This window comes from Leucopleurus acutus, assembly GCF_964270905.1.
Source record: "Leucopleurus acutus genome assembly, chromosome: 2".
NCBI lineage: Eukaryota > Metazoa > Chordata > Mammalia > Artiodactyla > Delphinidae > Leucopleurus > Leucopleurus acutus.
Window position 1 is genome coordinate 113,154,436 of NC_139143.1, and position 27,331 is coordinate 113,181,766.

Here is a 27,331-nt window from a genome sequence, read left to right on the forward strand (position 1 = left end):
GTCACCTTGATGAAAGCATTCCCTTATCTTGATTTTAGAAGCTAGATTACAAATTTAAAAGCATTGTGTCATGTATTTTAATAGTGAATCTATTCAGTAACATTTTATATGATTGGTCGCTGTATTTTTGTGTATAAATTATTTATATAATTTTTAAAATCTTCATAATTACTTATATAATTATATCATTTGTAGTAGATAAATACTTAAACATTATAATTATGGTTATTTCTGTGGGTCATAAATTAAACCTATTTTATAATGTAGGTTTAATATAAATTTCAAATTTAATTTCATTAATTCTTAACTAATTTCTGAGTATCCTGTAGTGTTATAATATACCATAATAGTAACAACTACCTGTTTTTCAAAATCACATATAGTATTACAGATTATCTTGTTATATTCATATTTACCTAGTAAGTTGTTTTGAAAATTTTTATTAAATTTTTCTATCATTATTTTTCTATCATTACATGTAGTAATTAAAATATTCCATTTTTGTAGGTCAGAGAAAGAGGTCAAAAATGTTACCATCAAATTTGAGGATCACTAATGAAGACACAAATTATATTTCACAAACACAAAAATTCCAATTTGCCTTCCCTTCTAATGAAGAAGATGATCTAAATTTTGGAGGGGCAGGTAACAATGACTTACATGTTGCTGGCAAGCTGACATATGGTTCTTCTCAGAAATGGAAAAATCACACTGGCACTGAGATAGCACTTGAGAAAAATGTTCCGGATGATACGAAGTTAATTAATTTTGCACAAGATAAAGGAGAGAGCACGTCAGCCTTCTGCAAGAGGTAATTAATTAAATGAAATAAATAACATTCAATGATAAAGTTGAATATTTATGTGTATGTCCAGACGTATGAAGTACGGTAGAATCTGAATGAGAAAAATATCAACAACAAATAGAGTCTACCAGGGACTTCCCTGGTGGTCCAGTGGGTAAGACTCCGTGCTCCCAATGCAGGGGGCTGGGGTTCGATTCCTGGTTGGGGAACTAGATCCTGCACACATGCCACAACTAAGAGTTCACATGCTGCAACTAAGAAGTCCGCACGCCACAACTAAAAGATCCCTCACACTGTAACTAAAGATCCTGCATGCCCCAATTGAGAGCTGGTGCAACCAAAATAAATAAATAAATATTAAAAAGCAAACAAAGAAGAAACCAAACAGAGTCTACTATGTACTAGACACTGTTAACTGTGGGTTCTAGCCATAGGTTCTTGCCTTCAGAGAACTTACAGTTTATTGAGGGAAAGGCAGATAGTAAATAAAAGTAATTGATTGAATACTTTTTGCACCACAATTATTTTGATGAGATACATGGTTAGAGCAGAGGTTCTCAAACTTTGTTTACAGGACCCTTTTACCCTTAAAAATTACTGAGGATTCCCATAGAGCTTTTGCTTATTTGGGTTATATCTATTGATATTTAACCATATTGTAAATTAAAATTATGGAAAAAAGTGTTATGGAAATTGTTTTGATCATATGAACTCTCTGAATCTTGACCACCATTTGAGAACTGTTGTTAATATGAGGTCCTAATCTGCTCTGCACAATCAGGGAAGACTTTCCTGAGGAAATGGTATTTAAGCTTAACATTAAGGAGGAATAGAATCAAGCTGAATGCAAATAAAGAAGGAGAGTGTGCCAGGCAGAAGGAATAGTATGTGCAAAAGTACTAAGGTAACGCAGAGCTTGGCTTATTCTTAGAAATTTTTCTTTAGTTTAAGTAAGAGAGAATGCTAAGAGATAAGGTGTGGAGGGGCCAAGTCATTCAGAGTCTTGTAGGTCATGAAACACTTTGTACATTTAGGCAGTGCTTATTAAACTGTGGCCCATGAACTCTCTGCATCAGAATTACCTGGAGTGCTTGTAAAAAATTTGGATTCCTGCTTTCTACCTTAGACGTATTGAATCACAGTCTGGATAAAGGTGGGGATGGGACCCAGGAATCCAAATTTTTAACAAATTTTCTAGATGATTGTTATGCACACTAAAGTTTGAGAACCGTTGTTCTAAGGTCCTGGGTTTTAAGCAGAGGAGTAAAATTAGATTTTCTTTTTTATTTAATGTCCATTTTGGCCCCAGTATGATAAATTAGAAGAGAGCTAGAATACATTGTGAAGGGTCACTTAGGCTATTTTATTAGTGTAGGTGAGAGAAGATGGTAGCCTGACCTAGGACTGAGATAACAGGAATGAAAAAGTTCAAAGTTTTTTAGGAGATAGAATTCCCACAGGACTTAAATGACGTTTGGATACGAGACCTGACTTCTAGGTTTCTGGCTTGAGCCAGAATGATGAAGGATGATAGTGTTCTTTCATGATACAGAAAACTGTAAAGGAAGAATAGGGGAACTTGGTGAGTACAGATTTCGACATGTTGATTTTGGGTACTTACAAATTGTCCAAAAGACAATTGGATGTATGGGTTAAGGATTCAGAAGAGATCTAGTTGACAGTTTTTGTTTTCTCTGTGACATAAGAGGCAAAGTCATCTGTGGAGTTTGAGGGGAAAAGTGGGGTTATTGAGCAAGTATGAGAAGAGTGGAAGAAATTGCGGAGAATGGGAAGGCAACTAATTAGAATAATGGTAGGATTTTTGGACACTGTAAAGGGCCCAGTTGAGGTTGATGTCTATGAATTTTAAAATAAATTTTATTAACATGTAATTCACGTATCATAAAATTCATTATTTTCAAGTGTACAGTTCATGGTTTTTAGTGTAGTCACGGAGTTGTGCAAACGTCACTACTCTCCAATTTTAAAATGTTTTTGCTGCCCCAAAAGAAACTCTATACTCATTAACAGTCCCTCCCCATTCCTCCTTCCCCCATCTAGCCCCTGACAACCACTAATCGTTTTCTGTTTCTGTGGCTTTACCTATTCTAGATGTTTCATATAAGTGGAGTCATACAATATCTGACCTTTTGTGTCTGGCTTCTTTCACTTAGCATAACATTTTCAAGGTTCATCCGTGTTATGTCATGTATCAGTATTTTATTCTTTTTTTATGGCCAAATAATATTTCATTGAATGGGTATATCACATTTCGTTTAATGATCTGTCAATTGATGGACATTTGAGTTGTTTCCACTTTTTGGCTATTATGAATAATGTTGCTATGAACACTCACGTATACGTTTTTGTGTGAATATATGCATTTGACCCTTGAACAACACAGAGGTTAGGAGTGTGTTGACCTTCTGGGAAGTCAAAAAATGAAGTATAACTTTATAGTTGGCCCTTTCTATCCACAGTTCTGCATCAGTGGATTCAGCCAACCTCAGATCGTGTAGTACCATAGTAGTATTTACTGAAGAAAAAAATTCCGAGTATAAGTGATCTGGTGCAGTTTAAACCTATGTTGTTCAAGGGTCAAATATATTTTAATTCTTTTGGATTTATACTTAGAAGTGGAATTGCTGGGTCATATGGTAACTCGATATTTATCTTTTTTGAGAAACTGCCAAATTGTTTTACAAAGTAACTATACCACTGAACAGTCCCACTAGCAATATATGAGGAATCCGATTTCTCCAGGTCCTTGCCAGCACTTGTTGTCTGTCTTTTTTATTATAGCCATACTAGTGGGTGTGACGTGTACCATTGTGGTTTTGATTTGCATATTCCTGCTGACTAAAGACGTTGGGCAACTTTTCATGTGATTATTGGTTATTTTTATATCTTCTTTGGAGTAATGTCTATTCAGATCCTTTGCCTGTATTTTAATTGCGTTGTCTTTTTATTGTTGAGTTGTAAGTGTTCTTTATTCTGGATAAAAATCCCTCATCAGTTATATGATTTACAAATAATTTCTCACATTCTGTGTGTTGTTTTTCACATTTTTGTTCGTATCCTTAGCAGCCCAAAAGTTTTTAATTTTAATGAAGTTAAGTCCAATTTTTCTAATTTTTGACTGGACTTTTGGTATCCTATGTTGATTGGACTTTTGGTGTCCTATCTAAGAAACCATTGCCTAATCCAAGTTTGCAAAGACTTACTCCCACATTTTCTTCTAAGAGTTTAATAAATTTAGCTCTTAAATTTAGATCTATGATCCATTGTGAGTTAACTTTTCAATATGGTGCAAGGTAGGAGTCCAACTTCATTCTTTTGCACATATATATCCAGTTGTTAAAAAACAAAAACAAAAACTATTCTTTCCCCATGGAATGTCATGGCACCCTCACTGACAATCAATCACCATAAATGGAAGGTCTGGGGGTTTTCTTACACCATCCAATTATCTGATTCATCAACACCAATGGGTGTCCAACAGTTCAATTCAGTTTTCATACTAACTCCTGGAGTTAGCATCAGACCACATGAGTTAAGGGTTCAGTCCTTTGCCCTACTTGAAATGCCAGCCACAAATAAGGTGCTAGGCTACTGACATTTCTGCCTTGCAGACTACAAATTTGGGAGTTCCCACTACCCCACATTGGGTGTAATAATTTGCTAGAATTACTCACAGAATTAGAAAAATGCTTTACTTATGTTTACCAGTTCATTATAAAGGATACAACTTAGGAACAGCCAAATGGAGGAGATGCATAAGGCAAGGTATGGAGAGGAAGAGTGTGCAGAGCTTCCATACCCTCTCTGAGTGTGTCACTCTCTCAGCACCTTGATGTGTTACCAATCTAGAAGCTCTCCGAACCCCCTGTCATTTAGGAATTTTTTATTCGTGGAGGTTTCATTACATAAGCGTGATTGATTAAATCATTGGCTATTGGTGATTGAACTCAATCTCCAGCCTTTCTCCCCTCCTTGGATGTTGGGAGTGGAGCTGAAAATCTCAACCCTCTAATCAAGTTTAGTTCTTTCTGGTGATCGGTCCCCATCCTGAAACTGTCTAGGTGACAAGAGTCACCTCATTAGCATAAACTCAGGTATGATTGAAAGGGGCTTATTATGAATAACAAAAGATGCTTCTATCACTTCTATCAAGCAGGGAATTCCAAAGGTTTCAGGAGCTCTGTGCCAGGAACTGGGAACAAAAACCAAACATATATTTTCTATTATACCACACAAAGGTTTTTTTCCATGCTCTCAATTCTATTCTATTGATCTGTATGTCTGTCCTTATGCCTGGCATAAGGATATTTTTCACAATGGCATATCCTACATTTTCTTGATTGCTGTAGCTTTGTATTGATAGTAAAGTTTTACATCAGGAAGTGTGAGTCCTCCAACTTTGTTCCTTTTTTTCAAGATTTTTTTGCTATTCTGATTTATTTGCATTTTCATATGAATTTTAGGATAAGCTGGTCAATTTCTGCAGAGAAGCCAGCTGGGATTTTGATAAGGATTGTATTGAATCTGTAGGTAACCTGATGACTATTGGTATCTTAATATCATTAAATATCCCAATCTATGAACTGGGATATCTTTCCATTTATTTAGGTTTTCTTTAATTTCTTTCAAAGATGTTTTGTGGTTTTCTGTGGACAAGTCTTATACTTATTTTGCTAAATTTACTCATAAGTACTTTATTCTTTTTGATGTTATTTTAAATGGAATTTCAGATTGTCCATTGAAAGTGTATAGAAATACAGTTGATTTTTGTATATTGATTTTGTTTCTTCAGTCTTGCTAATGATGACTTTGAATTTTAATATAACTCATCTACCTAACAGTTGTACTTTTTCCAGTAGTGCCCCACCACCCGGCTGCAATTATAAAAAACAATAGATAGTTAGATTCATCTAGAATTGTAGATTTGCAAGATAGTATGATAAAAGGCTAAAGGGGAAGAGGAGTTTAGAATATTGGTAAGAGAGTGGTTGAAAAGATAGGTTGTGGTATTAAATTCATTAAAGGTACGTGAGAAAAATGAAGGGGAAGATGGTTTGGGAAAAAATAAGGATATTAATTATAGTAATTTTGTTCTTTGACCTCATTGGTACCTTGAGCAAACAAGCTAAAAGGATAGGAGGTTGTGTTCAGAGAATGATATGTTGGAATCGTTGATTTGAAAAGAGGAGCAGTTCTGGATAATGATAATGTCTAAGGTGAGAGAGTAGGTGACTGAGATCATGTGAGGGATAAAGCCACTGAAGATAAAAGCCTAAGAAACTGAGAGGGTAGGATTTTGAATGGGTTGTCTACATGAGTGTTGAAGTAACCCAGATGATGGCAGAGTTTGGGATTGAGAGGAAAAGATTCTAAAGTGACCAGAGGTTGATATATGATACATGCCATGAGGAGGGTTACAAGGTGGTATAGCTAGACAGCACAGATACTTTTGTGAGAGAGTGGAAAAGTAATGATGTAGATTTGGGGTGGAGAAGAAGGCTCTCAACCATCAATACATTGGATGTGGGAGAGTTAGCAGTTTTTTCCACTTAAGAGTTTTTTAAGGAGCAAGAGTTTTCCAGGAAAAATAAATATTTTTGTTAAGACCAGGAAGTAAATATAAAATTCAGTAAAGAAGCTGAGGATATGTAGAATGTGGAGTGGGAGTTCCAGAGGACCTAGGAAGAATCTGAGGTTCAGAGAATTTAGATAACTAGTATGTGGATAATATTTTTATGGTTTGAAAAACCTATTTCAAACTCTAAAGTCATGCAGCTAGAAAGTGGAGGAGCTTTGGATTTATATTCAGGTTTGTCTGATTCCAAAGTCTGTCCTTTTAACTGATATCCCAGCATGTAGCAAGGAGTCATCTTGTGGCATAAGTGTTTTCCTTGTCCTCAATACCATTTCATAATGGGATTCTATTATATTATCTAAGACTAACCATCTTCTTTTGAATTTTCTGTCTTCAAAAATAGAACTGCTGGCCTTGGAGGATGCAACTCTACAGTTTGTTCTAAAATACATTTCTCTCTCTAGTTTTTTGAAAGATTGGTCTTTCTCATACAAAAACCTGTCATTAAGATTAATAGTCAAAATAATTTAGAAAGTATTCTGTATTTGTACAGTACTTATTTGGGTGTCATTCCTTACAGAATTCTGTAAGACTGATAACCTGCCATCACCCTTTTACTTATTCTGTAATGTGCTAGTGTTGTATTAGGAACCCTATTGGTCACTTCTTCCCTTAGGGCTATTGTGAACAAATTACTTTGACGGATTGTCTTTGAATCAATCGAATATAGTAAATTACAATCATACAATGGCCTTTCTTTGTTTTCTAGAACTTTATAAAGAACTGTTTCTTACACTAAAATGATTATTGAACAGTGTTTGGAAAGTTGGTGCTGGATACTGACAAGAAATCTCAGTACCTGTCCACATGGGCCTCTCTATAGGGTTGCTTCAGTGGTCTCATGATATAGTGGCTAGCTCCCCTTAGAGTGAGTGATCCAAGAGACCATGTGGAAGTGACAGTCTTTTATGACCTAGCCTTAGATGTCACACGCTTGTCCTTCCACAGTACTCTGCTAGTCTCATAGGCCAGTCCTGATTCAAGGAAGGTGACTAATAAAGGGGGTGAGCACCAGGAAACAAGGATCATTGGAACTATCTCAGAGGCTGGCTACCACAGATGGATTTATCTGAGTGTTAGGAAAAGAAATAATTCAGTGGTAAATTCAGCAAATTATACTTTAGGAGAATGATTAGCTTTTGTGTTCTAATAAACCAAAATCTGTAGGTATTTTTAAAGGGACCAATTTTATGCTAGTTTTTCACATTCTAAGTAACTATTATAAATGCAAATATGTTTTGTTTTGCAGATTATTTAAAATATCTGACAGTATACACGGAAGTGCTTATTCCAATGACAGAGTAAACTTGGACTCTCATATTGGCTCAGTGAAAACTGTCCAAATGGAAATGAGCAAAGGGAAATCATGGAAATATAGCAATAGTAAGCAGAAACCTCAATATTCAGACATTAATATGTTTAGAGCCAGTGATACTTTTTCTGCTTCTGAAATCAGAGAAGGCATAATCAAAGGACCATCTTTTTCAGTTGCCTCCCAGCCTCATGAAGTTCAAGGTAATTCCTTGCTTTTTCAGTTGGTTTTCTAAAAGTACAGTCTAGTCTGTTTTTCTTAGCATAGGTAAGGATACAAAAATTTGAGTAGGCTGTCTCTATGTACAATTTCTTTACTATATTGCATTGTTTTTTTAAACTGTGATCTAATATTGTTTTAACTGTGCTCTCAATGAAAAGTTATACAAATTTTATTGAAGTAGCTTTTATGGAAAAGGTTAAAAATATGCATAAGTATGTAGGATTTTTTTTTTTAGGGGTAACAGAAAATGGTTTCAATTCCTTGAAGGCTGTCACAGAAATCCGTATCCTTTAAATTATTTTACTATAGCAGCATTATATTTGAAGTCATAATTTTAGAACATTTTGTATCATTGTGTTTCTATTTGTTTGTTTTGGTTGACAAAGAAGAAGAGGGAAAAGTGAATCTTTTGGGTGATGTAAGAGTCCCAATATGTGTGATAGTGCTACTGAAAGTGTGATCTGTGGATTGGTACCAGTTGTGAACTGTTTGTTACCAATCTGTGACAAGTACAGATATGAGATTTGTATTACTGAATGAACTGTGAGCATATTTACTTACAAATTGATACAGATAATTTCCTATATTTTGTGTAAGAACAGCGTATTGGTATAAACATGGGTAGGGGAAATGACTGAGAATGGGATATTCTATGGACTGGGGACATTTTTACAAATCTAGTAATTTTTGAAATAACCTAATTTGTAGATTATACCTATTTACATGTCTGGGTATTTCCAACGTAATTATTTTGAGTATATATGTGTGTTCTGGAGGTAACATTCTCTTTGCTTCTTTGATACTTTGTATATGTCTGTAACAGTGTACTTATTCTATTTTATTATAACTCATCAGCTGTTTCTGTAACTACTTCCCTATGACCTATGAACTCCTTGAAGGCAAGGACCAAGCCTTATGTATCTTCTTATCTCCAAATTCATTGAAAGCCGTATAAAGAGGAGAAGTTGTTCTGGCAAAAGAGTAGCCATGAGCAAGGGCAAGGGTAAGAAAGTATGGAATATGTTTGGAAAGAACAAGTATTCCAGTTTGGGTGAAAAAAGTCATGATTAAAGGAGTAGTAGGGGGACTACCCTGCTGGCGCAGTGGTTAAGAATCTGCCTGCCAATGCAGGGGACACGAGTTCAAGCCCTGGTCTGGGAAGATCCTACATGCCGCGGAGCGACTAAGCCCGTGTGCCACAACTGCTGAGCCTGTACTCTAGGGCCCATAAGCCACAACTGCTGAGTAGTTGTGAGCCCCACAACTACTGAAGCCTGCATGCCTAGAGCCTGTGCTCTGCAACAAGAGAAGCCACCATTATGAGAAACCTGCACACCACAATGAAGAGTAGCCCCCACTTGCCGCAACTAGAGAAAGTCCATGCACAGCAATGAAGACCCAACACAGCCAAAAAAATAAATAAATTTTTTTTTAAATGCAGTAAAAAGGAATTGTATTTTTTTTAAAAAAAAAGGAGTAGGAGGAAATAATGATGGATAGGTATTTTAGGATTAGATCATTTAATGCCATGAATACCAAGAAGCTTTTATTTTTATTTTTAATATATTTACTAAGCCATGAAGAGAAACCATGCAATATTTTTGAGCAGGTCAAGTTACATTACCTAAGCCATGCTTTAGGATTACAGAATTAGTGACTCAAAGCTGGGGAAGGCTCTAGAATCCACGAAAGTTATGATCTAGTTGGCAAAACAGTGAATTCCAGATATGGGGCCGTTGAGCTAGAGAAATCTAGGGATGAGTGATTCTAATCCTGGGTACTCTGGGGACTGAGAATTCTGAAGTATAGTTAGAAAATGTTTGGTTGACCACTTGTGAAAAATTGCCTCCAGTGCATATAACTGAACTGAATTAGAATGGGAGGAGGGGACAATAAAAGGATTATATATGATATAATAATGTCAGAAATGGCCAGCCATTAGTGCTCCTCTTCATCATGTTGTCTCAGTCTTGTTGCACTTCCTTCTCTCTGGTGATCTAAACAGTGTGGGAATGTAGGAAATAGGTTAGCAGTAAACAGTTAAAAGTAGTTTCATTATCTGTATGATGGAAAATTCTTATCCCATACCTGAACTTGCCATAATGTGACTAATTTTTGAAGAGTTTTATAAAGATTTTCTTGCTATCTTAGCATAGCTGAAGTGCTTCTGTTGTTTAGGTCTCTTTGTTAGCTAGACTACTGCCTACTCTTGTGTCCATTGATTTATTGTCCAAAAAGTTCATTTGCTGTCAAACTTGTTGAACTTGCTGCACTTTATTGTTTCCAAGTGTATATTTAAAGTGGAAGATTGAATGCTAGTTACGATAATTTGAGAGTCTGGGGATTACTTGGACTTATTTTCTGATTATTTTACAATAGTTTACTATATTTGAATCCTCAGGACAATAGAAATTTGGTCAGATTGATCCTGCTACAGTACTGTTGTCATTTTCAGTTCTGCAGACATCCCGCTCCTTCCGCCCCGCATCCCGTTATAACATGTAATTGCAGTGAGACTGCTGAGAATTCTTCGGACAAAAGGAAAAATTTGGGGCTTCCCTGGTGGTGCAGTGGTTGAAAGTACGTCTGCTAATGCAGGGGACACGGGTTCGTGCCCCGGTCCGGGAAGATCCCACATGCCGCGGAGCGGCTGGGCCCGTGAGCCATGGCTGTTGAGCCTGCGCGTCCGGAGCCTGTGCTCCGCAACGGGAGAGGCCACAACAGTGAGAGGCCCGCGTACCGCCAAAAAAAAAAAAAAAAAAAAAAAAAAGGAAAAATTTGATATCAAGTGTTGATAGTGATGATAAATGCTATACTTAGTAGCTGAGTTTTCTCATGAGCTAGAAACTGATTTTACATCTACTCTGAATCATAGATTCATTTTTGTGAGTGTAAATTGATGTGGAATTACCTGATGAGAGAAAAACCAGCATGATGACCCACTTGTGGGCTTGTTACAAATAAATATTTTAAAGGAAGAGATAGATTTTGAAGGAAAAATGAGATTCGTTCAAAAACTGATGGATTGACAAACTCAGTATTACATTTTTGTTTTGGAATGAGTATTCTGACACAGTGCACAATTGAAAGTAAAATGAAGGTTTATAAATTATCTGCTTGATTTAATAAATGCAGGCCTGTATTAATTGAGTTCTTAATGTGTACCAGGCATTTGGGATATGTCAGTTAGTAAAACAGGCAGTGAATTCTTGCCCTTGAGAAGTTAACATTCTTGGGATGGGGGTGGAGAAGAGGATAGATCAGAACAATTGTAATAGTATATAAATAAGTCATATAGTATTTTAGAAGGTGATGAGTAATATGAAAAAAGAAAAAAATGGGGCAGAGTAAAGGAGATTACATTGGGAATTCTGGAATGGGGGCTCAGGATTAGAATTAAATAGAGTAATTAGGGTATGTCTTCTTTAGAAGTTGAGATGTAAGCACATGAAGGAAGTGAAAGAGCCAAGGAAATATGGAGGGAAGAACAATCTAGGCAGAGGGAAGGCTTTACAGCAAAAACATGGCTGATGTTTTTGAAAAACATAAAAGAGTCCAATAAAGCCAGAGGAAATGAGTCAGAAGCAAGAGTAGTAGGACATGAGGTCAGAAACACAAAGGTGGAGTGGGGAGGCAAGATTATGTAGGGCCTTGTGGCCATATACTTTGAGAGAAATGGGGGAATTTGAGCAGAGAAGTAATATGCTCTGATTTAACTTTTATCAGGATCACTTATCACAATCCATCAGTTTTTTAATATCTTCATAAAAATATAATTGCTTAAATAACTATGTATTTGTGTTCTCAGATATATTATCTGTTTTATATCTCCTAATTGATTGTAACAGCCTCAGTTGCAGGAACTCATTTTCTTCTTTATTTACAACTTCCTGCAGCTTTCTGAGTCTAGTATTCTGCACAGTGTTTCATAAATGTAGTTGACAAATGTGATTCAGACTAATAAGAATCCATACAAGTACAAATATCTCCCAAACTGGCAATAGACTCTTAACTTGGAGAGGGGACAGTTTATTCTTTATATCTATTAATATTTTTGAGCTTTCTTAGAGGAAGGACGATTTAAGTCCTTGTTGAGCCAGTATGCTGATAATTGCAATTAAATCCACCACTTAGCACAATGAAATTACCAAAAACAAAGGAATTCAGGGTTAGGTGACCAGCAGCAACACACATCAGCTAATGAAACATAATCAACAATTAAAAAATGAAATTTGGAATTTTAAAGAAGAGATAAATATCAAATGGCCTCATCAAGATGAATAAGAAAAAAATACCACTCTGGAAAAGATAAACTACATTCTTAGTTCTGATATACTTTTACATATGTTTTTGCATCTCTTCTATCAGATCTAATTGTCAAAGTATAACCCTTATATAACCTTGTTTCTCCATAAGGACTTTACAAGTTCTTTTCAGAATATGGAAGGTGACTGGGGACTGGAATAATTTTAATTCCTCCCCCACCCCAGCTTTACTGAGGTATAATTGACAAATAAAATTATAGTACATTTAAAGTGTTCAATATGATAGTTTGATAAATGTATACATTACAAAATGTTCCCACCATCGAGTTAGTTAGTTAATCCATCACCTCACATATTTACCTTTTTTTGTTTTTTTGGATGAGAACAGTTAACACTTAAGTTCAACTCTCTTAGCAAATTTCAGTTATACAATACAGTACTTTCAACTCTACTCACCATTTTATACATTAGATCCTCAGATCTTACTCATCTTGTAGCTGAAAGTTTGTACTCTTTTACCAGCCTCTGTTTCTCCCATACCCCCAGCCCCTGGCAACCACCATTCATTGTACTATTTTTATGTCTGACTTTTTTAATTTCCACTTATAAGTGATATCATGCAGATATCACAGAAAGGATCTGTCTTTCTCTGTCTGGCTTAATTCACTTTGTATAATGCTCTCCAGTTTCATCCATGTTGTCACAAAAGGCATAATTTCCTTCTTTCTAAAGGCTGAATAATATTCTGTTGTATACATATTTTCTTTATCCGTTCATTTCTTAATGGTTATGTTGTTTCCATACTTTGGCTACTGTGAGTAATGCTGAAATGAACGTGGCTATACAGATATTTCTTTGAGATACTGATTTTGTTTTGTTTGGATATAACCCAGGGATTGCTGGACCATGTGGTACTCTTATTTTTAATTTTTTGAGGACACTTCATAATGTTTTCCATAAGGACTGCACCAGTTTATATTCTTACCAGTAGTGTACAAGGGTTCCGTTCATCCATATCCTTGCCAGCATTTATCTCTTATCTTTTTGATTATAGCCATTCTAACAGGTGTTAGGTGCCAACTCACTGTGGTTTTGATTGGCATTTTCCTAATGATTACTGATGATAAGCACCTTTTCATGTGCTGTTAGCCATTTGTATGTCTTCTTTGGGAAAATGTCTATTCAGGTCCTTTACCTATTTTGATTTTTATTTATTTATTTTTTTGCAGTACGCGGGCCTCTCACTGTAGTGGCCTCTCCCGTTGCGGAGCACAGGCTCCGGATGCGCAGGCTCAGTGGCCATGACTCACGGGCCTAGCCGCTCTGCGGCATGTGCAATCTTCCCAGACCGGGGCACGAACCCATGTCCCCTGCATCGGCAGGCAGACTCTCAACCACTGCGCCACCAGGGAAGCCCTGGATGTTTGGTTTGCAAATATTTTCTCCCATTCCATAGGTTGTCTTTTCATTTTGTTGATGGTTTCTTCTGCAGTGCAAAAGGTTTTTAGTGTGACGTAGTCGCACTTGTTTATTTTTGCATTTGTTGCCTTCGCTTTTGGTTTCAAATCCAAAACATCATTGCTAAGACCAGTGTCAAGAAGCATTCCCTCTTTGTTTTCCTCTAGGACTTCTATGATTTCAAGTCTTATGTTTAAGTCTTTAATCCATTTTGAGTTTATTTTTGTTTATGGTGTGAGATGGGGGTCCAGTTTCATTCTTTTGCATGTGGATATACAGTTTTCCCATCACCATTTATTGAAATGGTTATGCTTTCCCAATTCTTGACTCCTTTGTTGAAAATTAATTGACCATATATGCATGGGTTTATTTCTGGGCTGCTCCATTGATCTATGTGTCTGCTTTTAGTGTCAGTACCATACTGCTTTAAGTACCATAGCTTTGTAATATAGTTTGAAATCAAGAAGTGTGTTACATCCAGCTTTGTTCTTCTTTCTTAGTATTGCTTTAGCTGTTTTGTTTGTGTGTGTGTGTGTGTGTGTGTGGTTTCATATGATTTTTAGGATTGTTTTTTCTATTTCTGTGAAGATGCAATTGGAGTTTGGATAGGGATTGCATTGAATTTGTAGATCATTTAGGGTAGTGTGGACATTCAGCAATATTAATCCTTTGAATCCATGAATATGAAATATCTTTCCATTAATTTGTGTCTTCAATTTCTTTCATCAATGTCTTATAGTTTTCAGTTTACAGATCTTTTACATCCTTGGTTAAATTTATTCCTCAGTATTTATTCTTTTTGATGCTGTTGTTAATGAGATTATTTGCTTCATTTTTCTTTCTGATATTTCATTGTTACTGTATAGAAATACAACTGATTTTTGTATATAGATTTTGTATTCTGCAACTTAACTAAATTTGTTTATTAGTTGTAACAGTTTTTTAAATTTGTTTATTTGTTTTGTTTTGTTTTGGTCTGTGTGTGTGGAGTCTTGGTTTTTCTATATATAGTTTCTTGTTGCCTGGAAATAGAAACAGTTATACTTCTTTGTTTCCAATTTGGATTCCTTTTCTTTTTTTTTCTTTTTTTTTTTTTTGTTGTCTGATTGCCGTGTCTAGGATATCTAATACTATGCTAAATAAAAGTGGCAAGAATGGACATCCTTGTCTTGTTCCTGACCTCAGAGGAAAAACTCAGTTTTTCATAATTGGATATGAATGTTAGCTGTGAGCTTGTTATATACAGCCTTTATTATGTTGAAGTGTATTCCTTCCGTACCCAGTTTCTTGAGAGTTTTTATCATGAAAAGATGCTGTATTTTGTCATATGCTTTTTCCTCATCTATTGAGATGATATGATATTTATTCTTTGCTTTGTTAAAGCAGTATATCACGTTGATTGATTTGTGGATGTTGAACCATCCTATATCCCAGGAATAAATTCCATTTGATCATGGGGTATGATCCTTTTAATGTACTGTTGAATTCAGTTTCATAATATTTCGTTGAAGTTTCTGCATCTATGTTTATTAGGGATATTGTCCTGTAATTTTCTTTTCTTATGGTGTTCTTATCTGGCTTTGGTATCAGTGGAATGCTGGCCTCATAAAATGAGTTTAGAAGCATTCCCTTCTCTTTTAGCTTTTGGAAGAGTTTGAGAAGGATTGGTATTAATTCTTTTAAAATATTTGGTAAATTCACCAGTAAAGCCATCTGGTCCTGGACTGTGTTGGGAAATTTTTGATTACTGATTCAGTCTCCTTACTAGTAATTGATCTGTTCAGATTTTCTATTCTTCATGATTCAGCGTTGATAGGTTCTTGTTTCTAGGAATTTTCCTTTTCTTCTAGATTATCTACTTTTTGGCATATAATTGTTCATAGTAGTCTCTTATGATCCTTAGTATTTCTGTCTTATCAGTTGTGTTTTCTCCTCTTTCATTTCTGATTTTATTTATTTGAATCATCTCTACTTTTTTTCTTAGTTATCTTAGCTATAGTTTTGTCAATTTTGTTAATCTTTTCAAAAAGACCCAGCTCATTGTTTCATTGATCTTTTCTATTGTTTTTCTGGTCTCTTATTTATTTCTGCTCCAGTCTTTGTTATTTTTTCCTTCTACTAACTGTGGACTTATTTTGTTCCTCCTTTTCCAGTCCCTTGAGATGTAAAGTTAGGTTGTTTATTTGTGATATTTCGTTTTTCTTCATTTTTGTACTTATCACTATAAACTTCCCTCTTAGAACAGCTTTTTATTGCATCCCAAAAGTTTTGGTATGTTGTGTTTCCATTTTCATTTGTCTCAAGGTGTGTTTTTGATTTCCCTTTTGATTTCTTCTTTGACCCTAATAGTTGTTCAGGAGCATGTTGTTTAATCTCCATATATTTGTGAATTTTCCAGTTTTCTTCTTTTAATTGATTTTTAGTTTCATGCTATTGTGGTTGGAAAAGATGCTTGATATGATTTCAGTCTTCTTTTAAAACTTAAGACTTGTTTTGTGCCCTAACATATGATATTTCCTGGAGAATGTTCCATGTGCACTTAAGAAGAATGTGTATTCTGTTGCTGCTGAAGGGAATGCTCTGTGTATATCTGTTAGAGCCATCTGGTATAAGGTATAGTTTAAGTCTGATGTTTCCTTATTGATTTTCTTTCTGGATGATCTATCCATTATTGAAAGTGGGGTCTTGAAGGCCCCTACTATTATTGTATTGCTGTCTATTTCTATGTTCAGATCTGTTAATATTTGTTTTATATATTTAGGTGTTCCAATGTTGGGTGCATAAGTATTTACAGTTGCTGTATCCTCCCAATGGAGGATTATATAATTATAATGACCTCTTTGTCTCTTATTACAGTTTTTGGCTTCAAGTCTATTTTGTCTGATGTAAGTAGAGCTACCTCTACTTTCTGCTGATTTCCACTTGTATAGAATATCTTTTTCCATCCCTTTACTTTCTTTGTGGGTCTTTAAAGCTGAAATGAGTCTCTTATAGGCAGCAAATAATTTAGTCCTGTTTTTTTAAATCCATTCAGCCACTTTATGACTTTTGATTAGAAAATTTAGTCCATTTACATTTAAAGTATTTATTGATAGGTTGGACTTATTGTTATTTTATTGTTTTCTGATGTTTTGTAGTTCTGTTGCTCCTTTCTTCTCCTCTTGCTCTTTTCCTTTGTGATTTGATGATTTTCTGTAGTGGTATGTTCTTACTCTTTTCTATTTATCTTTGTGTATCAACTGTAGAGTTTTGTTTTGTAGTTACCTTGAGACTCGCATCAAAACATCTTACAGTTTTAACAGTCTCTTTTGAGCTGATCAAACTAACTTTGAATGTGTACAAAAGCTCTACAATTTTACATTCACTTTCTCACATTTTATGGGTTTTTTTTTGCGGTACACGGGCCTCTCACTGCTGCGGCCTCTCCCGTTGCAGGGCACAGGCTCTGGACGCGCAGGCCCAGTGGCCATGGCTCACGGGCCCAGCCACTCCGCGCGGCATGTGGGATCTTCCCGGACCGGGGCATGAACCCATGTCCCCTGCATCAGCAGGCGGACTCTGAACCACTGCGCCACCAGGGAAGCCCTCACATTTTATGTTTTTAATGTCACAATTTGTATCTTTTAATATTGTGTCTCCATTAATAAATTATTATAGATACAGTACTTTTGTCTTTTAACATTTATACTACAGTTATAAGTGATTAACTACCACCATTACAATATTAGAGTATTCTGAATGCAACTATGTATCAACCTTTATCAGTGAGTTTTGTACTTTTGTATGTTTTCCTGTTACTAATTAGCATCCTTTCATTTCAGCTTGAAAGAACTTCCTTTAGCATTTCTTGTAAAGCTGGTCTAGTGATGAACACCTTCAGTTTTTGTTTGTCTAGAAAACTCTTTATTTTTCCTTCAATTCTGAAGGACAGCTTTGCCAGGTAAAATATTCTTAGTTGGCAGTTTTTTCTTTCAGCACCCAGAATATATCATTCCACAATCTGGTCTACAAGGTTTTTGCTGAAATATTCACTCAATCTTATGGGAATTCCTTTGTATGTAGCAAGTTGCTTTTCTCTTGCTGCTTTTAAGGTTCTCTCTTTGTCTTTAACTTCTGGCAATTTAATTACTGTGAGTTTCAGTGTGGGTCTCTTGAGATTCACCTTCTTTAGTAATTTCTGGGATTTGGGGATCTGGATGTCTGTTTCTTTCCCCAGGCTAGGATAGTTTTCAGCCATTATTTCTTTAAATAAGCTTTCTTCCCCTTTATCTCTTTTTCTTCTGGAACCCTTATAATGTGTATATTGGTCCACTTGATGGTGTCCCATAAGTTCCTTAAGCTGCTTTCACTCTTTCTCACTCTTTTTTTTTCGTTTTGCTCCCGTGATTGCATTAATTCCACTGCCCTGTCTTCAAGTTCACTGATCCTTTCTTTCAGTTGATCTGTCTTCTGTTGAAACCTTCTATTGAAATTTTCAGTTCAGTTATTCTGTTCATTAGCTCTATGATTTCTGTTTGGTACTTTTTAATATTTTATATGACTTTGTTGGAATTCTCATTTTGCTCATGCATTGCTTTCCTGACCTTGATGGGCATCTTTATGTGTTATTTTGAACTATCAGGTAAATCACTTGTCTCTGTTTCATTAAATTCAGTTTCTGGAGATTTATTTATTTATTTATTTTTTAAACATATTGCCCTGTTTCTTCATTTTTCTTGACTTTCTGTCTTGGTCTCTGAATGTTAGACAAAACAGGTACCTCCCCAGTCTTGAGAGATTGGTCTGGTATAAGAGATGAACCTTGTCAGTCAACCTGGCCTGGGCTCTTAGTTACCTGTCAAACCTTTGTGATTATCCAAGCCTCTGCCTTTGTTCTTAGTGGCTCACAGAAGTTAAGGGTGTGCCAAGATCCATCAGTGTCCCAAAGGGGAGGATTGCAGTCAGTCAGCACCTAGATGCAGGTTGATTAGAAGCCAGAACTTCAGGCAGCAGCTGAGAAAGTATGCAATAAAATTCCTTTCAGGGAGAAACTGAAGATGGGCATTTTTGCCTGCCCCCTCTGCACTGAGCCTGGATGTATACCTGCGGGGGTAGTGGGATGTTCCTGTGCCCATTTAAAAGATGCTTATTTTCTTTGCTTATAAATGCAAGCCCTTCTGGCTTCTAGAACTGGGTGTTCTGAGAGCCCATCCCTCAGGCAGGAGCCTTAAAAATTGGGGCACTAGATGTGTGGTCCAAACCCTCTGCTCCTCAGGGAGGATCTGGGAGTTGGGGGTTTCTTCCCAATTGTATGGTGATGTGCCAGGAGTGGGATTTATGGCAAGAGTTTCTCAGCCTTTCCCACCTATTTTGATGTAGGTATTTTCTCATTCATCTGTTGTAAAGGAATCATTCAGCTAGTTTGGGGATTTCTCTCAGAGGGAATTGCTCCACGTGTAGCTGTTTGTTCAGTGGATCCATGGGAGGATGGAAGTTCAGGAGGCTCCTATGTTGCCATCTCGGTGCTTCCCTCTATATCTGTTAATTCCTTTCTTATGATAAAATAGCAAGTATTAAGCATCATCATTAAATATTGTCAAAGTCAATATTAACTTAATTTTTAAGTTAAGAGTAACTGATTTTTAAAATTCTGAAATATTTCACTCCTTAATGTTATTCTCAGCGGCAAAATTTAGAAGTATTTTCAAAGAATTCCCATATTTCAACTATATACAGTCCAAAGCCTTTGATGATGTAAGTATTTTGTTTAATTATTTACTTATCTGCCTTTTCTTACTAGATTGTGTGCTCTCTAAGGGCAGAGACTAGATCACATTCATCTTTTTGTCTTCAGTGCTACACTCAGTGACTGGTACATTATAGGAGCTCAAAAAATGTTTGTTAAATGAATGCATGTAATTTTCATAGGTGGGTTGTTTATATTTATTAGATTTATAACAATTTTTCTGGAAGCTAAAGAAATTATTTTCTTCTAGGTCGATCTAGCATATTACTTTGACCAAACAAGATGATAAATTATTAATAGTTTTATTTTTTGAGGGTGATAGACCTAGAGCCAGCTTATAATTTTAATAAGTTTAGGGGTAAAGATGTTTGAACTATTATTCCATAGAGTCTTCTTAAGGCATATTTTCTAACAAATTGAGAATTGAAAATTTCTGTATATTCTATGGTTGATTAAATTTTATTTTTTAGCTTCTTTATACAGATAGGAATTTTGTGATTTGTGCTCCAACTGGTTCGGGGAAAACTGTATTGTTTGAGCTAGCTATAACAAGATTGTTAATGGAAGTACCATTGCCATGGTCGAACATTAAAATTGTTTACAGTAAGTATTTATATATTGAAAGAGTGATAATTAATTATAATAATGATAAACCATTGAGGTAAAAGTAAGAAATAAGTTCAAATTCAAGACATAAGAATTATTATTTGGTTTTCCATACTTTTTAAATAAAGACATGTCACATTTGGTCTTATCTGTTAACATTAAATTCAAAACACATTTTCCCAGATTTACAAATAAAAATAGTATTGGAATTGAGAATTTGGCCTTTACATGTTTATTTTTAAAAGGACAGGGAAGATGAACAAATAGAATCAAACATTTTGTAATCTGAGAAATTTCCATAGGAACCTCTATTCTCTTTTTTTAGGTATATATTAAAATGTTTTTCATCAAAATAATTTATACACATGGTTAAAAAAATCAGTGATCACAAAGGGTGATAATTTCCACCCTACCTTTCTTCATTCTTAGTTACAATCTCCTGAGGAATCACTTCTTTTTCTATTTTTAGTTCTGTTTGGTGATTACTTTTATAGTTCTAAATAATACTAGGCAGCACCTAGATGTGTGTTAACTTTATTAACTATTTGTGAAAATAATTTTTAAATTGCACTGATATTTAAAATAAATATCTTATATTGTTGTAGTGGCACCAATAAAAGCCCTGTGTAGTCAGCGTTTTGATGATTGGAAAGAAAAATTTGGACCAATAGGATTGAACTGTAAAGAACTCACTGGAGATACAGTAATGGATGACTTATTTGAGATTCAGCAAGCCCATATTATTATGACAACTCCAGTAGGTGTTGCTTATATTTTATTATTTCCTTGGTTTATTAGCAAATATCTCTTTCTCTTCACCATGGAAAAAAGTTAAAAGAAAATACAAAGTAGAAGACTATATTTGCAATGTGAAGCAAACAAACAATACGTACTAATATTCAGGGTACATACGGAACACTAACAAATCAATTAAGTAAAAGACAAACAACCAAATGGAATAAATAGGCAAAAGATATGAATAGGCAGTTTGTTATTGTGGTTGATTTGTAATCATACTTACTGCTTGTATTCTTTATCCAAATATTATGTATTGTAGCAGGAGGACCTTGGTAGAGCTTAGAAAGGGTAATTAGACTATACTTTTGAATATTTTTGATTAAACTTAAAAAATAAATGGGAGTTCAATTTTTTAAATACATGATTATCAAAATTCTTTAAAATTTTAAAAATCTTTAAGTATCTTTTGGGATACTTTTAAGACATCAACTAAAATATTGCCCATCATTTGTAACAAGTCATGTTAAAAGTTTTACCAACATCTTAATAATACTTATTATAATTCCTTATCATGTTAAACCACTTGCATTTTTTCTCTAGGAAAAATGGGATAGCATGACTAGGAAATGGAGAGACAACTCTTTGGTCCAACTGGTTCGATTGTTTCTCATTGATGAGGTAGTGAACGCGTTATTCACTTTCAGAGATAAACATGAAGAGATGATTTGAATGGATATAAAGAAACAAGACATTTTCAACCAAATTCTATGTTTGCTTTATCCCTTCAAGTGGAAAATGCTTATTTTCTTAAGAAAGAGTGTTTAATATTGTTTTACATTTTAATTGACTAGATAGATTTTTATTTTTATAGCTAATGAGTCTTAATTTTTTTCTCAGATACACGTTGTAAAAGATGAAAATCGTGGACCAACTCTTGAAGTGGTAGTCAGCAGAATGAAAACTGTGCAGTTTTTATCTCATGCTGTAGAAAATACCAGCAGTATTATTCCAATGAGATTTGTAGCTGTATCTGCAACAATTCCAAATGCTGAGGATGTAAGTTAGAATTTTAGTCTATCAGAATTTTTTATGACTTAGTGAAATATTTAATCTTAGAGAAAAGTGAGGGTTTTTTTTTTTCTGTAAATCACCTAACCAATTTAATAGGAAAGGTATATCGTGGAAAGTTATGGTTAGATCTCATAGGTATGACAGCATTAAGGCCATAAAATTTGGTTGATTGGGCTTAATAAAATACGTTTGGTGCAAGTCTATTGTTTAATAGTATCTAAAAGTCATACTTTCATGGGTTTTAGACACTTCATAATATGAGGTGTTATGTTACCCCCAATTCTATGTGCCTGGAATTGTGGTAAGCACTAATGATAGATGCAAAAGTGAAAACATATAGACCCTGCTCTTGAAGAGGATCTCATGGTTAATAGGGTACATGAACATGTAAAGAAATAATTGTACAGTATTATACTTTCTATAACAAACACATGTCCTAATTTTCTTCTTCAGTTTTTTGGCAAACTTGAAAAGTAGTACAATTTCACTCTGCTTTCTTACTCCTGTTTACTTCTCAGCCTACTGTAATATGACTTTTCCCCCAGCTAATTCTTAGAAATTGTTTCCACAAAAGCTGTTGTACAGTATTCTCTAATCCAATGTAAAATTTTGCCTCTATCTTTAGTTTAACACAGTTAATCCTTTTTGTTCTTAAAATGACTACTTGTTTTGTTTATATTCTAGAATAATAGAGAAAATTTTAAAGTATGTGTAAATTAAAAAAAACCCAGCATTTGTCCTTCTAGATGTATTGATGGAATCATAATATACATACACTTTTATGACTTGCATGTTAGCTACAAATGTTTCCATGTTATTAACTACTCTTCTTTAATACAATTTTTTGTGGTTTTATTGTAATTTATTTAATACCTTAATGGTGGAAGATTGTTTCCATTTTTTGCTATTGTAAATAGTCTTGAAATTATATCTAAGAAAACATCACATTTATTTCCTTAGGATGGTCTGCTAAAGTAGAATAACTGAGTCAAAGGGTATATAAAACTCTAAGAACACAGTGCTTTCAATAAATGTTATATTCATTTATACCTCTACCATCAGCCATTTCTCTGTATTCTAATGTTGGATAGTATAATAATGAAATTATTATTGTTCTTATTACTTTTAAATAGTTCTCAAATTTGTTATTTGAAATGGTACCTTATTTTAAAATTTTGTACTGCATTGATTACTACTGAAGTAAATATTAATATATTTGTCAACTATTTTAAGTTCTTTTTTTGCAACTTGCAAGGTCATATAGACTTAACCCTTTTTTCACATTGGGATACTAAACTTTTCTTATTTATTTGTAAGCAGTTACAAAATATCAATACTCTGTCATTCTTGAAACTCTCTTCCCCTTTGTGATAATCACTACTTCTGTGAATGCTATCTCTCTGTCTCTTTCTACAAGTCCTCTACCTCAGTTTTCCCCTGAGTTAAGGCCTTCAACCTTTGCCTTTTGCTCTGCTCAAACTGTAAATTCTTATTCTCATCCCTACCCATGAGAGCCTTGAAAATGTTTTAATATTTCCTTCCTGTGCCATTAAAAACTCATTAATTTATCTTCCTGTCAAAGAAACAATCAGTTTCATAGCAGGGCACGGAAGCCTGATTACTAACCAGGCTATGTGAAGTTAAGGATGGCTCTCCACAGCTCCAGAAATTAACTAAGGACTCTAGCATTGAGTCTGAAATGTGCTTTTGGCACTGCCATCTCTCAGTGTTTATTTGTTCTTTGTTTAAAAAAGTTGTCAGCCTTTGCCAGTCTAAGCCAATCATTACTTTGCTACTCTTCAGCTAATATTTAGGATAACACAAAAGAAGTGTCAGCCATATCTGGGCATCATTCTGAAAAATAGCAAAGAAGTTACAGTACTAGTGAGAAATTTGACTTCTCTGTTGAAATTAATTTTAATTTTACTTTAGACTCTTAGGAGGAAAATAAAACAAAATAATAGTAATTAATTGGAAGTTTACCATGTTAAAAGTGGGTATAATCTTGAACCACTGTTATTGAAAATATTTACCAATATATCAATAGAACAGTGTCACTAGAATATGTAATGTTGAAAAAGACTACTTGACTAAATACTTTTAAACTTGACTTTAAAGTGAACTATAATTGGGCTTTTTAGCCATAAAACTTTACTAGAAAAAAATTTAATGTGTATGTTTCTGTCATTTACAGATTGCAGAATGGCTTTCAGATGGTGAAAGATCTGCTGTATGTCTGAAAATGGATGAGGGACATAGACCAGTGAAACTTGAGAAAGTGGTCCTTGGATTTCCCTGCAGTAATAACCAAACCGAATTTAAGTTTGATTTAACCCTCAACTACAAAGTTGCCGGTGTTATACAAACGTACTCTGATCAGAAACCCACGCTTGTGGTATGGTTTGTTGGTTGCTTATTTTTTAGTGTAATGTTCAGTTTTTAATATGATTAATACAAAAATTATTCATTCATTTTTAGTTTTGTGCAACAAGGAAAGGTGTGCAACAGGCTGCTTCTGTTCTTGTGAAAGATGCGAAATTTATTATGACTGTGGAACAGAAACAGAGGTATATTTTAAATTTTTTTCTTGGAGGTAGAAAGACTTTTAGGGATAACCTAGATGAGATGAGAAAACTGGGTTGACCTTTTCAAGTTACTTGACCTCTCTAAGCCTTAGTTTCCTCATCTGTGAAATAAGGATAAAAGTAAGTTGGATGATTAAGACAATGAATCTTGATGCAACTGTGATCCTGTCTTCTTTATTTCATAGCCAGATTTGAAAGATTATTCATATTGCTGTCTTCAATTTTTTACTCACTTTCAATCCAGTATCTGTTGTAATCTTTTACTAAAGCTGATCTTGTTAATTGATCTCTCAGGAGCTTCTAACACATTTGACCACTCCCACCCAATTTAAAAATTCCAGACTCTGTGTTTCCATGATCATTTCTACCATGTTTCTTGCTATTTTGCTTTCTACTCATTCTCAGTCCCTTTTCACTTATAATACCTGATTCTTAAATGTTAACATTCTAGGGGTTCTATCCAAGGTTCATTCTTTCTAATGCCACACTCCTAGGTATTTGAGTCTCATTATCACATGGTTCAAAGAATATATGTATACACATATTTATATATGTCTGTGAATTTACAAATTTACAGCTCCAACACAGACCTCCATTCTGAGCTCCAGGTCTACCATCCACCTGCCTGACATCTCCGATTGTATATCTGTGGGCATGTCAAACTCAGTATATCCAAAAGAGAACCTTGGTTCTTTCTCTCTAGTCAGTTCCTCCTCCAGTGTTCCCCGTCCTGATTATTTATCATCTCCCTAGTTGCTCATGCAGAAACCTGTCATTGACATCTCCTTCACCTTCTTCCCCATAGGCAATCAATTACCAAGTCCTGTCTATTCTTACTTGTAAATATATCTCAAATATATCATTTTATCTTCATCAGCACTGCCACCTTCCCCATTCAAGTAATTATTAATCTCTTGCCTTTTATCTGATGACCACAAACACACTCTTATCCCACTTTAATCTGTTATATTCATAGCAGAGTGATTGTTTAAAATTACAAATCTAAACATGTCATTTTTCTGCCTAAAACACTTTAATAGTTTCTTGTTGTCATTAGGCTAAAATCCTAAATACTTAGTATCGCCTGCATTACCCTGTATAATGTGTTCTGTGAATACACCAAACTGTTATCCTACACAGAGCTTTCCTGAATCATATTTTCTTTGCCCAGAATTGTTTTTTACCTCTTATTCATCCTTCAAGTCTCACCTTTAATATCCGTTTCTTAAGAAGTTTTCCATGATTCTTAGTGTCCCTTTATTTGCTTTTACAGGCACCCTATATTTTTATTTCATAAAACTTACTGTAATTGTAATAAATATGCTTTTGTTTAATTGTTATTTAATATCTGTTCTATTCCTTAGATTTCCTCAACGTCTTGAGGAAAGAAGGACTCATGGTCATCTTATTTACCCCTCAATCTTAGCAAGACTCAGCAGAGTGCCAGCACATGCTTACTACTAATATTAGCTTATTATTAATAACAATTTTTGGAAATAAATAAATAAGTTTAGTGGTAGACCTCAAACCAAAGTTGGATTAGATCATTACATGTGGATATGAGCAGATACTGATTTTTCTGACTAATTTTCTATGGTGGGGGATGTACTTTTCTTCACTTTGGATCAGATCAGCTTTCCAATTACAGTCTACCCTGTGGCTACACCTCTGGTTACTTTTCAACCAAAGATGTGTACCAAACCTAGAGGATACCACTTTAGCTTTCCGACATTTGACTTTCTATCCACTAAAAGGGTGGATCTCTAGTCATTTAGTGCATTAAAGAATTACATATGCAGCCACCTATCCATGCTGTATATACTATTTTCATAATTTTACTTCTGCTTTAAGGATTTAACTTGATCTCCTTAGTTACAGCCATAAGATAAAAACTCTCTATGGTGCAGCTTTTGTTACAAACATCAGCAAAGCATGATTAAACAATAAGATACAGTAGAGAGCCAGAAAAAGTGAAACCAAAATAGAGCTTATAGCCAAAAAAGTACATGAGGTCTAAGAGGTAGACAGAAAGGGAAAATGTGAAATTAATGCTATCAAGATAACAATAACATAGATTTCTTTCTACCTACCTCTGTTTTATACTCTAGAGAATATTTATCATATATCACAGTCAGTCTGTTACTCAGGCACAATAAACAGTTGAATAGATTCTCATTTGTATGTTCGGCTTTTACTTCATTCCCTGAGAAAAGCATAAGTGAAAAGGAGTGGAACGCCATTTTGAGTTGCTATAGACTAGGGGAAGAGACTGCTGCTTATGTCAATTCCCCTTTAACCAGTCACATTCTAGCAGCTCCCACAAGATTTCTTTTTGCCCATAAACCCCAGATTCTGTTACTAAGGTTTCTAAACTTGTCTAACATGCCCAACTTTTTGTGTACTCTGGTCTCTTTAGCTTTTTTAAAAATAATTTTTCTGTTGTATCATGCATTTAACTTAAAAAATATTTCTATATTTTAAAAAATTTTAGTTAACTTCAGGAAGTTAATTGGTAGTATTCTCATTGTGAAAATGTTTCCTGAGCCTTTGGGGGTATTTTTCTCTCTCTTTTTTTTTTTTTTTGGTGATTTTATTTATAATTATTTATTTCCCTATTTTCCCCAGTTTTTTTGAGATATAATTGACATATAGCACTGTATAAGTTTAGGGTGTACAGAATAAAGATTTGACTTACATATAGCATGAAATGATTACCACAATAAGTTTAGTGCATATTCATCATCCATACATATAGATACAAAATTAAAGAAATAGAAATGTTTTTCACTTGTGATGAGAACTGTTAGGATTTACTCTTTTAACAACTTTTGTATGTAACATGCAGCAGTGTTAATTATATTTATCATGTTGTACATTGTATCCCTAGT

The 27,331-nt window shown here is 34.6% G+C and overlaps 1 protein-coding gene across 1 annotated transcript in view; it reads left to right on the forward strand.

Annotated features, from left to right (window-relative positions):
• HFM1 (helicase for meiosis 1) overlaps positions 1–27,331 on the forward strand; it is a gene marked incomplete at both ends in the record, with an annotated part of 128,499 nt that overhangs the window by 8,926 nt on the left and 92,242 nt on the right. Inside the window, 10 exons of the mRNA XM_082833123.1 lie at positions 508–811; positions 7,711–7,976; positions 8,231–8,278; positions 19,381–19,451; positions 19,914–20,046; positions 20,655–20,806; positions 21,388–21,465; positions 21,685–21,843; positions 24,053–24,253; positions 24,337–24,425. Coding sequence (XP_082689249.1) covers positions 508–811; positions 7,711–7,976; positions 8,231–8,278; positions 19,381–19,451; positions 19,914–20,046; positions 20,655–20,806; positions 21,388–21,465; positions 21,685–21,843; positions 24,053–24,253; positions 24,337–24,425 — 1,501 coding nt within the window. The remainder of the gene's footprint in view (positions 1–507; positions 812–7,710; positions 7,977–8,230; positions 8,279–19,380; positions 19,452–19,913; positions 20,047–20,654; positions 20,807–21,387; positions 21,466–21,684; positions 21,844–24,052; positions 24,254–24,336; positions 24,426–27,331) is intronic.